Genomic DNA, 14,623 nt, shown 5'->3' on the forward strand with positions numbered 1-14,623 from the left:
TATGGCATAGCTGTTTCTTTATCAAAATCAAGGTTGTCTATTATCTTTCTCCTCCTGGTGACTGGGGAATTTAATTCCTAATGCTGATATAATTGCCAGGAAGTCAAATTTTAAAACACACCAGTGTATCCAGTTGAAACTATTATATACAGTGCTTTAAAAATACAATATGAAATTTTCTTCAAAAACTCTTGTCACATCAGAATATATGTGAAGTGGATATAGCAAAATGTTATGATACCATTTAAAGAACACTGACTGACTTTACATTCAAAGCACAGTCATAGATGCAAAGTAAAACATCAAATATTAAGGTATAAATTTGGTTAAGAGGTTTTTATAGTCCCTCTAAAAGTCTTTTCTCCACTGTGAGAAAATACAGGAAATTTAGGAATATATATAAAACTAGACGTTTTACAATGTGACTCTGGTGCCACATGTTTCTTGATGGAATTTGTTCTGAAAGAAAAGCTAGAAAACTGATTTCTCTCAGCTTAAGTGACTACAAATGAATTTTGATTGCTATCCTATTAATAAGAATTTTTTGTGCCTCAGTTAGATGAACACTTCAACGGCAATACAAAAATTAGCAGATTTGTTTAGCAAGTACCAACAACAAATAATTGATGTTGCTAAGGGCAAAAAAGCAATTGTGATGGGATGTGAAGAACAGAAATCCTGGTGATATGAATGTTAACCAACAAAGTTCTCAAACTTGCCATTTAACGCATTCCTGAATTCTCTGATGGCATAAATACCACAAAGTAGAAGTACAACTTTACTCTAAGCTCTAAGTCCTGTATTACTCAAAAGTTCTTCAAATCTTAAACTGCTACCAAGAATGAATAGATGCCCCAAATATCCACTTTGGGGCTGGATATTCTGCTCAAATTAATGAATAGACTCTTGTTAAACATATATGCCATGAAAACTGACTCTGTGCAAGTTAAAGCCTACAATGGGAAAACCACCAAATGCAGAACACGGAAAAAGCTACGGTCCAAATGACGTGGCATCCAACAAATCAATGGCATTACAAAATGAAAGAGACTTCAAATACATCAAAAACAAATGCAATGTGTGGGCTTTTTCTAAGATCTTGATACAAACAAACCTACTTGAAGAACTTGTTAATTTTGTTAGGTATAATAATGCTAGATGGTTAAATTAAAAGGCTGTTAGGAATGCATCCTGAAATGTGCGTGTGTGTAGATAGATAAATAGAGAGAGAGAGAGAGATTATAAAGACATATGTTGGCTGGGTGCGGTGGCTCATGCCTGTAATCCCAGCACTTTGGGAGGCTGAGGCGGGCAGATCACAAGGTCAGGAGATTGAGACCATCCTGGCTAACACGGTGAAACCCTGTCTCTACTAAAAATACAAAAAATTAGCCGGGGGTGGTGGCAGGCACCTGTAGTCCCAGCTACCTGGGAGGCTGAGGCCCGAGAATCACTTCAACCCGGGAGGCAGAGGTTGCTGTGAGCCGGGATCGTGCCACTGCACTCCAGCCTGGGTGACAGAGCGAGACTCTGTCTTAAAAAAAAAAAAAAAAAAGACATATGTTGAAGATTTGCTTTTAAAATACTCCAGAAAGAAAAAAAATATTGCACTTATGTGGGAAGAGGTGTGAGTATCGACGAAATAAAATTAGCAAAATAGTAATAATTTTTGGAATTGATATTTATTATACTAGCCTCTCTACTTTTGTGTATACTTTACCTTTCCTACTGAAAGGAAGAAAAAAAAGTATTTCCTTGAAGTCATATAGTCTTTTCAGCCTTCATAAGTCTGCCACTGAAGTTTATAGTGTTGGCTAGATTTCTGTATTCCCATATTTACCTTAGGACTACCTTTGCAGGAAGTGACAGTGAGGAATGCAATAAAACCTGAGAATATGGATTGACCCTGCTGCATAAATGTATCTTCAGGTGAATGGGAGGGAGACATGTTGGATAACCTTGTAATGTCTCATTCATTAAATTTGTCTTTTTCCAGAAAGACACTGAGAGACCATTTTAATGGTCAGACCTGGAATATTCTTTATTCATTTATCTAAGTCAGAGATATTCACTCATAACCATATGTGACCAGACAGGGTTTTTAATGGAGCCCTTAAAGCAAGCAGATGGAAATCAAGGATATTTCAGGGAAGTGTTAATGCTCTGATGAAGATTTGGATATAATTACAAATGTAGACATGCATATGAGTATTCTAACTAGAAATGAAGAAAATTATTTTCACAGCTGTAGGAAACTCTATATTGGCATTCTGACAATGCTGATATATTGTTGGGTCACAAACATTAAACTCTTTACAAAAGCTAAATCAAATGCATCTATTGGTGAAAGTACTTTATAAGCGAATACACAGAATATCAATGGTGTATTCTGTATAATAAATGGTTGTGGTATTAAAATTAGTAGAAAAGAAATACTGAGGAATGTTTCCTATAATATTAGTAAATTCTGGCATGCCCTTGGTCATGTTCATGACCCTTGATAACCCTTAATATATGCTCATGGCCACAGAACCTATACAGAATCAAGGGAAAATTAATTTTGTCATAGATATTCTGATTGCAGAAATATCTGTAACACTTTATAAATATGGTACAATGTACTTACTCATAAATCATGAAAATGGTTCCTAAGTAAAAATCCTTAAAAGTTTATAAGTCAGGTTTTATAAGTCCCGTTTTGCAGATGAGCAAACTGAGACCCAAAGAAGTTTGCACAGAATCAGTTCCAAATTCCAAATGTCAACTGACATATGCAATAAACAGTACATGTGTTGAGTCCAAATGTTTCCTTACCTAGTCTTTATGCAATCTTCCATTTCAATTTTCATCAAATCTTTTGGCTCTACTGCTCTCCAAGGCCATATGCAAAGATGTTGCCTCTGTCTAGGTCATTTGAATGGAAATCCATTTGCTATTGTTTGGGGGCTAATTTTGCAAATCATTTCATAACTTTCTGTTCAAAAACTACCTTTAAAATATTTAAAAATACATCATGGTGCTTTGAGGCTTAAGATTAAGAAATATTTTCAAGAACTAAAGTCTCATAAAAGTGAAGAAAAGTAAGAGCCAAATCCAGATTTCATCCAAATGTGTTAAACTCTTGGTCTTGCTCACAAAATGTGACCCACGAAAACAGTTATGGCTTCACCATCCCTAGGGTTGCTTAGCCAATAAAAATGAACCATCTTTACTTTCCCTCTTTATTTCATACCTCCACTTCTATTTCCTTAGAAAAGTTCTGTTGATTTTATTGTAAATATATCCAGAATCTAACCAATGCTTACCACTTCCACTGCTAACACCCTGGCCCAAACACCATCATCTATCTCCTGGATTGATATGGTGGCCTCGTTACTGTGTCCCCTGCTAAGAGTGATCATCTCAGTCAGTCTGTGCTTCTATAAACAAAAATACTATATCCTGGGTGGTTTAAACAGTAAGCATTTATTTCTCACAGTTCTAATGGCTGGGAAGTCCAAAATGAAGGTACCAGAAGACCTGATGTCAAAGACAGCCTGATTTCTGGCTTCTTAATAGCTGCCTTCTCTTGTAGCAGAGAGAGAGAAGAAGAAGCAAGCTCTCTCATTTCTGTCTCTTTTTATCCTTATAATCCCACTGATCTGTCATGAGGGCTCCAATACCATGACCTAATTACCTCACAAAGGCTCTATCTCCAAATACCATCACATTGGGAATTGGGGTTTCAATATATGGCTTTTGGGGATGGTAAATGAAAACATCCGATCCACAGCAGTGATCCTTTTAATAGGTTATTTGATCACATACTAACTCTGCACAAAAATCTCCAGTTAGCTCCCCGTTTTCTCCATAATAAAGCCAGTATTCTTAGAATGTCGTCCAAAGCCCTCCATGACCTCCATCTCCAATTATTCTATCACTTGGTCTCTCCATTCTAGACTCATTGGCCTCCTTGTTGTTCATGGAACACATGATCTGCTTCCACATTAGGCCTTTGCACTGGCCACTCCCCATATATACATTTAAGTCTCACAAGCTCATATCCTTCAAGGTTTGCTCAGGCCAGTTTCTTAATGGCCCTAACCATCCTATTTAAAACTCAGCCCACCTCATACCTTGCACTCCCAATCTTCCTTATATTTTTCTTTTTTTTCATAGTACATATGACCTACTAATATACTGTATATGTTTATTTTTAATTGTCTGTCTTATCCCTTTAGAATGTAATCTTCACAAGGGTACAGGCCTTTATTTTGCACACAGATGTATTCCCAGTGTCTGGAACAGTGTTTAGCACATAATGGTTATTCAAATTAAATATTTGTAAAATAAATAAAATATCTGAAGTCAACAACCGTTAAGATATCAGTACATCCTCTTTCAGTTATGAATTTCTAAGTTTATATCTGGCAACTCAGTTTCATATTGGACTAAAATTTGGCAGTATTGCCAAACTGAGATTTGATTTATTTACCCAATTTAAACAAAATATGTTTAGCTATTTGAAGTCCTATAAGCACAATAAAATAAAAAGTCTTTAGATACATGACACTATTTTTATAATTGTATAAATCATGAAGGCCCTGGATGCATTGGGGATATTTAACTTGTCAGGTAGTTTACGGTTTGTTCTGTATGCGATATTAAGTGCAAAAGAAGTTGCTAGTTTCTAAATACATAATGCAATATAATTTTGCTTCTGCTGAAAGGCAAATCAGAAATAATCAGCTCACTATAGTCGACAAGTAAAAGGAGAAAAAACTTTTAAAAAGTATACAGGCAAATTACTAAAATCTTTTAGAACACAGTCTTTTCTTTTTCTCTTGAGGGACTACTCTATGTCTTTGCAGTAACTTCTGCAGCCTCAAGTATTCAGTGTGGCTTAGAATCACATTATTTTGTTTTGGATTTCTCAACTAGCCTCATGGATAATCTTCCCTCTTCAAACCATTTATTATCCTGAACCAGATCAGACCTGGTTGTGATGCCGACTTAAGGGGTCATGCCAAGGTAGGGGCCATACACAGTTCCTGGAGGCTGACTCAGTCAAAGAGTGGCTACTGATTACTGTTGAGAAAGAGATTGATGGTCAGTATTTTTTCCCTTAATATTATTTTATTATGAACATTTTTCCTTGTCAATCAATACATTGCTACCAAAGCAATTTTTATTGTAGCACATCATTCCTATCATATAGTTTTATTTTTATTTTATTTTTTATTTTTGTGAGTACATAGTAAGTGTGTATGTTTATGGGGTACATGAGATGTTTTGATACAGGCATGCAATGTGTAATAATCACATAAGGGTAAGTGTGGTATCCATGCCCTTAAGCATTTACCCTTTGTATAAAAAACAATCCAATTATACTTTTAGTTGTTTTTAAATGTACAATTAATTCATTATTGACTATAGTCACCCCATTGTGCTAGCCAATACTAGGTCTTATTTACTCATTCTAATATTTTGTACCCTCAGTTGTTAGTATTAAGACTAAATAAATATCAGTCATAAGATCCAAAGGGTAGGTGTAAAGTCAGAACTACGCAGTAAGATAAGATCAGGAACCAAGATAAAAGAAAAATGTCTGAAAACTAAGAGCAATGTGTGTAACACAGCAGAGAATAATATTCACCGTAAATAATTCAAGAAGATTTATCCCAGGAAAAGCAAAGTGAGAGCCCACATTCTCAGTGGGTTCCTCTGTTCTTCTGTCACTGGGAAGTAAAGTATGATGAGCAAGAAGCACAAAGTTAATGGGTCCTCCAGCCTCCTGGAGTGGCTCTCTGCAGCTCTTGGGCAAAACAGATGTCTCAGTGACTACGTGGGAGAGTGAGGGGGAAAACTCAGAGCCTTTCAAGCAACAAAGGTGTGAGAGAGAAGTTATCAATATAATTCCCATTAGTCTGTTTTTGAGAGATACAAGTTGTCAGGCCCATTTGGGATATTAAATGATAAGGGTTCAGTATTACCCTTCTGTACTGTGCAAAGGGGAATAGTCAAAAGCATATTTACTGTTCTCATGAAATTTGTAGTTTAACTATGAAGACAAGATATCTGTGAAAAGTAAAGATCACTTTCTGATCAACTAAGTTTTCTCACTTTCTAGTTTTTGTCTTTGTATATACCTCCTTTAAGAATACTTTCTCCAAAATTGTTTCCAGTCTCACTGACTGAGGAAATTTTCAGGACTCAATCCCATGTACAAATGTTGAACATTACATAATCAGTTATACTATATCCATTGTACTTGTGACTGCTATAAAAACATATTTTTTTCAATAACTATTTATTGCATGTCTGCAATGTGCCAAGTGCTGTTGTAGATATTAGGAAAAATGAAGTAGACAAAACATTGTCTTTGTCCTCGTGGAACTTACATCTCAGTATTATAAGTGTGCAAACCCTCTCTTCCTACTAGGAGAAAATATTATTTTTAATCATTCCTTCACAGTGAGTTTCTTAAACTTATTTCTTCAGAGACTATTGAAAAGCACACACTCTTCCATCCCCCTAGAATGAGAATCCTGGGGGAGGGATTGGGAAGTCTATCTTTTTAAGAAACTCACTGGATGTTTCATGTGCATTCACAGCTTAGGTAACTCTGGGGGAAAGCACTGCCCTATTAAGAACATACTGCCCAAGGAATTGGTAATATCCATTGTACTATATCTGTAGGACCCCTTTTGATTGTCATTACTAGCCTTTATCAAACATCTCATCCTTGGAGAATGTGAAAGCTCTCCACGGTTTTCCACAGACAGTTCACCTAACAAAAAACAAGGCAAACTTTTTCAAGAATACCATTATTTTTAAATAAAATGCCTCTACATGGCAGATTTTATTATGTTCTACTTTGGAGATGAAAAGAATCAAACATTATTAGTTATGGTTCACAGAACCAAAAGATTTATTTTAAAGATAAAGTTCAGATGATGAACATAAAGGAAGTTATCTCATCAAAGAAGGCAAGACCGAGTAAATCTCAGAAATCCACCATGTACAATATTTAAAAATGCTCACTAAAGTTGTTCTTTGTGAGTTAATGAAGGTCAGTATAGTCAATATTCAGTACGTAATCCTAGCAAGTACAAATAAAGTTAATATTATTCAAATATCTTACGCAGGCTTATTGCATGCAACACACTGTTCTAAGTAACATACAGATATTAAAATGACTTAATTCTCAAAACATGAAATGAGTTTTTGTTTTTATGCCCGTTTTGCAGATGAGAAAACTGAGGCATAGGGAAGGTAAGTAATGCGCTTAAGGTTACATAGCTGGTAAATTGTAGCCAGGAGTTGGAATCTAGGTGCCAAAATCTATGCTGTTAATCACTAAACTACGCTGCCTTAGTTTTTATACTTCTTTAGGAACCTCAGACCAAAAGAAATTTAGGCAGTTCTAATAGAACAAGCAAGAATTTGCTAATCACAGCTTCCTTGCCCCAATCCTTTAATTGGCTTCATTTTCACTGACTTCTTTTTTAAATGAAGACAACAATGTTGTTGAACAGGATCATCTAGTGGTTAGTGGTTCAGCATAAGAATGACTTGCTTCTGAAGCTCAGCTCTACCACTCGCTTGCTGTATGACCTTGAGAAAGTTACCTCCCCAAGTCTGTTTCCTCATCTTTAAAAGAGAGGTTATAATAGGACCCACATCATACTATTGTTTAAAGAGAAAACAACGTAGCCCCTTTAAAGCACTTAGAAAGTGCTCCATAAATATTATTAGTGTAATAAATAGCAGCAACATCAATAAAGTATGAACCAAATGATCTCTTGATTCGTATCCTAACACTAAAAATGGTTTATTTCCCTTCTAATTAAAAGAGAATTACAACAACCAAAACAACAAACGAAACTATAGCCATAAAATCAATTATATCGTCTGTGAGAAAACCGGAAAGGCTATTGGACACATTAATTCACTTGTCATCAGTCATCCCCTCTATTCCAAAATGTTTGTGTTCTAACATCCTGAGACACCTTGCATAATATAATCACTGTGACTCCAAGAGGTCAAATGGGCAGGCAGTTAATGCTTCTCTGTGAAAAGCTCAATAATTCATTTTATAAATTTCAGTTTAAAGCCTGCGTTGAGGTTAAGAAAAATTGACGTTCGGTCTGTGAACTTAATGCCAAGCTCCAGAAAAACTCTGGGCAGCACATGTTTAGCAATTAAGTGGACACAGACAATAAAGACGTTGCCAAATTGTAAAACAAGACTTGGAAATCACAGAAAATGTTGCTAGTTATTGATCACGGTGACCATTCAGTTCCTACTGAGCCACCCAAAAGAATCATTCATTTTCCAGCAGAGAGCCTGCTCATTTGCAAGATAAAAGAGAGACATTTCTGCACATGCCCATAATGTTCTTCACCACTGGGGGCAGCTTTACATAAGACTGCATTCACTGAAACCAAAGCAACAGTCCGAGCAGCTTTCAGAATGACAGTCTGCAGAAGTGAGCTGAGCGTGTGCGCGGTACGGGGCTCTCCTGCCTTCTGGGCTCCAACGCAGCACTGTGGCTGAACTGGGTGCTCATCACGGGAACTGCTGGGCTATGGAATACAGATGTGGCAGCTCAGGTAGCCCCACATTGCTTGGAAGAATACATCATGTTTTTCGATAAGAAGAAATTGTAGGATCCAGTTTTTTTTTAACCGCCCCCTCCCCGCCCCCCAAAAAACTGTAAAGATGCAAAAACGTAATATCCATGAAGATCCTATTACCTAGGAAGATTTTGATGTTTTGCTGCGAATGCGGTGTTGGGATTTATTTGTTCTTGGAGTGTTCTGCGTGGCTGGCAAAGAATAATGTTCCAAAATCGGTCCATCTCCCAAGGGGTCCAATTTTTCTTCCTGGGTGTCAGCGAGCCCTGACTCACTACAGTGCAGCTGACAGGGGCTGTCATGCAACTGGTCCCTAAGCCAAAGCAAAAGACCTAAGGACGACCTTTGAACAATACAAAGGATGGGTATGTTTTGTCATTTTTCTTCTTTCCTTCTTAAAAACAAAAAACAAAAAACCTCTAGTGTGTGTAATAATTCTGCCTTAATTATTTTAGAGATTACCTTGCTCTGCTCTAAGACTATGAATTTATTTGCTTAGTGGCATGTTTCCTTGTTTAACTATTTAAAAAAACAAAACACTAAAGACAATTCTCTTTAATTACAAAGAGATAATATGTGATGTTAAATGTTATCTAGATTTAAATTTTAAAAAATGAAAAATATATGCCTATTTTTGCTTGATTAAGGATTAATTCTTTTTTGGGGGGATAACTTTTCTAAGTTGTTTTTATTTCCAGGTTTCAATGTAATTAGGCTACTGAGCGGATCAGCTGTAGCACTGGTTATAGCCCCCACTGTCTTACTGACAATGCTTTCTTCTGCCGAACGAGGATGCCCTAAGGGCTGTAGGTGTGAAGGCAAAATGGTATATTGTGAATCTCAGAAATTACAGGAGATACCCTCAAGTATATCTGCTGGTTGCTTAGGTTTGTCCCTTCGCTATAACAGCCTTCAAAAACTTAAGTATAATCAATTTAAAGGGCTCAACCAGCTCACCTGGCTATACCTTGACCATAACCATATCAGCAATATTGACGAAAATGCTTTTAATGGAATACGCAGACTCAAAGAGCTGATTCTTAGTTCCAATAGAATCTCCTATTTTCTTAACAATACCTTCAGACCTGTGACAAATTTACGGAACTTGGATCTGTCCTATAATCAGCTGCATTCTCTGGGATCTGAACAGTTTCGGGGCTTGCGGAAGCTGCTGAGTTTACATTTACGGTCTAACTCCCTGAGAACCATCCCTGTGAGAATATTCCAAGACTGCCGCAACCTGGAACTTTTGGACCTGGGATATAACCGGATCCGAAGTTTAGCCAGGAATGTCTTTGCTGGCATGATCAGACTCAAAGAACTTCACCTGGAGCACAATCAATTTTCCAAGCTCAACCTGGCCCTTTTTCCAAGGTTGGTCAGCCTTCAGAACCTTTACTTGCAGTGGAATAAAATCAGTGTCATAGGACAGACCATGTCCTGGACCTGGAGCTCCTTACAAAGGCTTGATTTATCAGGCAATGAGATCGAAGCTTTCAGTGGACCCAGTGTTTTCCAGTGTGTCCCGAATCTGCAGCGCCTCAACCTGGATTCCAACAAGCTCACATTTATTGGTCAAGAGATTTTGGATTCTTGGATATCCCTCAATGACATCAGTCTTGCTGGGAATATATGGGAATGCAGCAGAAATATTTGCTCCCTTGTAAACTGGCTGAAAAGTTTTAAAGGTCTAAGGGAGAATACAATTATCTGTGCCAGTCCCAAAGAGCTGCAAGGAGTAAATGTGATCGATGCAGTGAAGAACTACAGCATCTGTGGCAAAAGTACTACAGAGAGGTTTGATCTGGCCAGGGCTCTCCCAAAGCCGACGTTCAAGCCCAAGCTCCCCAGGCCGAAGCATGAGAGCAAACCCCCTTTGCCCCCGACGGTGGGAGCCACAGAGCCCGGCCCAGAGACCGATGCTGACGCCGAGCACATCTCTTTCCATAAAATCATCGCGGGGAGCGTGGCGCTTTTCCTGTCCGTGCTCGTCATCCTGCTGGTTATCTACGTGTCATGGAAGCGGTACCCTGCGAGCATGAAGCAGCTGCAGCAGCGCTCCCTCATGCGAAGGCACAGGAAAAAGAAAAGACAGTCCCTAAAGCAAATGACTCCCAGCACCCAGGAATTTTATGTAGATTATAAACCCACCAACACGGAGACCAGCGAGATGCTGCTGAATGGGACGGGACCCTGCACCTATAACAAATCGGGCTCCAGGGAGTGTGAGGTATGAACCATTGTGATAAAAAGAGCTCTTAAAAGCTGGGAAATAAGTGGTGCTTTATTGAACTCTGGTGACTATCAAGGGAACGCGATGCCCCCCCTCCCCTTCCCTCTCCCTCTCACTTTGCTGGCAAGATCCTTCCCTGTCCGTTTTAGTGCATTCATAATACTGGTCATTTTCCTCTCATACATAATCAACCCATTGAAATTTAAATACCACAATCAATGTGAAGCTTGAACTCCGGTTTAATATAATACCTATTGTATAAGACCCTTTACTGATTCCATTAATGTCGCATTTGTTTTAAGATAAAACTTCTTTCATAAGTAATCCCCCACATTCGCTGTTAGCCTCCTGGTGGGACCAAATCTACAGTTATAGAAGGTTTGCACCTCACTGGCAAATCAAGGAAAGAGGTGAATGATTCCAGGTGCTCGGAGCTTGAGCTGATTCTTGGAGATGACTCAGTTATGGGAACATTTTACAGACAGGCAGAGCCTTTAAACCAATGCCTGACTTAAAAAAGAAAATTGCAGGAAACTATCAAAAGATGGTGCTAGGTTAAAGCAGCACCCTGAGCAGTTTCCAGAGGTGTCTGAATTACAGTAAGGCAAGCACAGGGACAAAGTGATGAAGGGTTAAAATACTGCAAGCAGACAACTGCAAAATGTGAGGAGATGACAAAAATGTAAAGTTTTCGACTCAGCCTTGTCTCTGAAACCCATCTCTGTAAAATCAGACTAGAGGTTTCACTGTCAATTTCTTCTAGCCTCTATGTTTCATAAATAAATAAATGAAACAGCATTGAGAAGCCAGATTTCTCCACCACACCTCACATTAGTTAGGGAGTTTTCAGATAAGGTTCGCGAATGGGAAAGCAGCTTGCTACAGGCATGTGGTTGAGAGCTTACCAGAATTTCTCTTTCCAGTTTTTCCGAAGACCCTAATGTAGTTAGAATCCTTAGCTCTGTCCCGTTCTGTTCAGAATTTGTCAGGCTGCCCTGTTGTGTTCCATTACATGCCCTGCACACACCAGTCCCCTAATGACAGACACTTCATTCAGATGTGTAAAGAGAACACATTCCAAGACGTGCCTTCCACCCACAGCCTCATTGAAAAGGACGACTTTGATAACACCTTAATAAATGTATAAAACAAATCTTAGAGGAAAAAAGACCAACACTATGACAGTTCTCTGTTGCTTTTCTATTGCTGACATTACAATGTCCCTGTGTTCATCTGTATTGTGAACTCATCCATCAGTACAGTTCTGTACAGACCCTGTTGGCAATCTGCAAGCTGCATGCATGTTTTTATGCCATTGGTGAAAGTTTATTGACTGCAGCACGAATATCATAGCCTCCGTATTTGAGTAACTTGAACCACAGTCAATTAAGGTTTTTAGAAAGATATATTTAGTCTGAATTCTCCTTCATCCTCCAAAATGAACAGTTCTATTATAGAAGCAAATATCAGGAACTGCAACATTGAGGCTGTTTCATTTAATTTGGCTTGCCAACCCCTACGTCTTTAACCATGTCCCTCTTCTCTGAAAACAGAATCACTGCAGCAACAAAGAAAAAGTGAATGGCTATTTTTACTAAATTTTTTAATTGTTTGGGGGTTTTTCATATGCTGAGAGGAAAAATCTAGGCAAGTCACCATAAAATAAAATTTTAAGGATGCCAGATTATTAAAATCATACTTTTATAAGCAATAAAGAAAAAGATATAGTTAAAGTGGATTTCTCGAGATACTTTGATATTGATTAAATCTTACAATAGATGCCACTTCAGAAAAACATCTTAGTTACAATGTTTACCCATGAATAATTGTTGAATATACATGTATCCATGACAAAAAGTCACATATTTCTAATGGATTAATACTGCAGATACTTCCTCACAGCTTACTGGATGACTGAGCTTATTGTGATGTTTTTTACTGAAGTTGTAACTTTACATTTTTCGTAAAGCATCAGTAAATACATATTCCATCTTAAAAAGAAATTTTCTTTGGCTAGCCTCATTTTTATCTGTACTAAAGATGTTTGTATTACCGAAATGCAGTCTTAAAGTGAAGAATCCCATTTCTATTCTTTTTCACTTAACCTTCTGCCTTACTTGTGATGGATACCAAATATATTTAGGCAAGGAATACTTATATTTTTGAATTATTGCAAATTCTCGATGCCGTGGTGCTACTAGTATATATAAAATAGGCTTGCTATATTGAAAAGCATTTCCAAAATTCAAAGCTACTTGGTATATAAAATATGATATAACACTAAACGAATCACCAATATTTTGAAAGCTGGTCACTTTTTAATGCCTAACTTTACTAATAAACATAATAATAGATAAGAAAGAAAATAAAATCCCTTAGGTGGTAAAACTCATTTTGATTTGGGACATGAAATTATGGGAAAAAAGTTCTTTCTTCCTCCTCACTCTTTGAGAATGAATCTTCTGTAATTCTCAGTATCTTCTGAGCACAGATATATAATTCTTATAGATTTAATAACTAGTTTACCACTGTAAATTTTAAAACGCCAACTGCCAGTCTCCTGCTCAAAAGTTGTTGCCTCACCTCCATCCCATGGTACTTTCTGGACTACATATCATAAATCTATTTGTATAAGTATTTCAAGTTCATGCAGATTAGAGAAATGTGATTGATATTTATTTTTCTAGTACGTATTTACATAAAATATTGGACTTCCCTCAAAGGTGACAACAGTTAAAAAAAAAAAAAAAAAGCCTGACCTGTTGAACTATACAACAGAACACAGAATACTTTGCTTTACCAAAACAGAGAAGAAATGGGATTTAGTCTCTAAACTGCATGTGAGTTTTTTTCCATTTTTATTAACCCCAGTACACATAGTGCTACCACAGCATGTAGTTAAATAGTCCCAGTGCCACAGTCTTGTAAGCAATACTTATGCAAGATATATTCCATTGAAATGAGTTTGTATTTTCCAAGGATGTTGACATTACATCTTTTCAAAGAATTTAAACAATTTTTTACTTGATTTGGTGAGTGAACTACCTAAGTAGACAGGCAGTAAATTGTCTTTCTATGGAGCAGCAGTGACCTCTAGTGTCTGGTTAGACTAACCACAGCTATTCACACATTTTAGCTTTTTATCCTGAATCCTTATGTAAACGTGGTTTACAACATGTTTTTTGACTAGTAAGTCAGATTTGAATTTTATTTAATTCATTTCCTTGGGAAATATAATTATAATGTAATTTTTGAATGTTATACTTTTCATTTTGACTTTTATAGTAATGCTGGAACAGAGGCCATAGAATTGGTACTGAAGGCTAGAAATAAGTGTCCAAGATGAAAAGCGAGTAATAACGCAATAAGAATAGATAAGAAATATTTTAGAGTGCTTACACTCATCGATGCTGGCTAATCATTTTGATATTTTTATTAAAGGGGTTAATATTTTTCATCAGCAAGATACATGTAATTTAGGTAGGAAAAACAAATTTTAATATTATATCAAAAGAGTTAGCATCAGTTATTTACTGGTCAGCGGATATGTCAAAGGTGTCAAAGGAGGGGGGCCTCCCCTTCCGGCTTTAGAACTCTCCAGTTTGCTGATTGTGCCAGTGACCTGTGCTTTGCCTCAGCGCTTTCTCCCTCCCTCCCCCTTTTCAGCCAGCTGAACACTGGTTCTATTAGGCTCTCTGACAATGATGTTACAGTCTAAGAGGTGATGATTCATGGATAATGAAATTATGCTCTCCTTCTGGGGAAGGATAAT

At 37.3% G+C, this 14,623-nt stretch overlaps 2 protein-coding genes across 8 annotated transcripts in view; one reads left to right on the plus strand and one right to left on the minus strand.

Annotated features, from left to right (window-relative positions):
* The window catches only part of CTNNA3 (catenin alpha 3), a 1,849,205-nt gene that overhangs the window by 1,003,716 nt on the left and 830,866 nt on the right, over positions 1–14,623 (minus strand). The gene's annotated exons all lie outside the window — the stretch shown is intronic.
* Positions 8,433–14,623, plus strand: part of LRRTM3 (leucine rich repeat transmembrane neuronal 3) — a 173,413-nt gene continuing 167,222 nt past the window's right edge. The window contains exons 1-2 of the mRNA XM_003312579.7: positions 8,433–8,983; positions 9,317–10,848. Coding sequence (XP_003312627.1) covers positions 8,980–8,983; positions 9,317–10,848 — 1,536 coding nt within the window. The 5' untranslated portion in view covers positions 8,433–8,979. The remainder of the gene's footprint in view (positions 8,984–9,316; positions 10,849–14,623) is intronic.

The sequence above is a fragment of the Pan troglodytes genome, chromosome 8 (assembly GCF_028858775.2).
Source record: "Pan troglodytes isolate AG18354 chromosome 8, NHGRI_mPanTro3-v2.0_pri, whole genome shotgun sequence".
Taxonomy (NCBI): Eukaryota; Metazoa; Chordata; class Mammalia; order Primates; family Hominidae; genus Pan; species Pan troglodytes.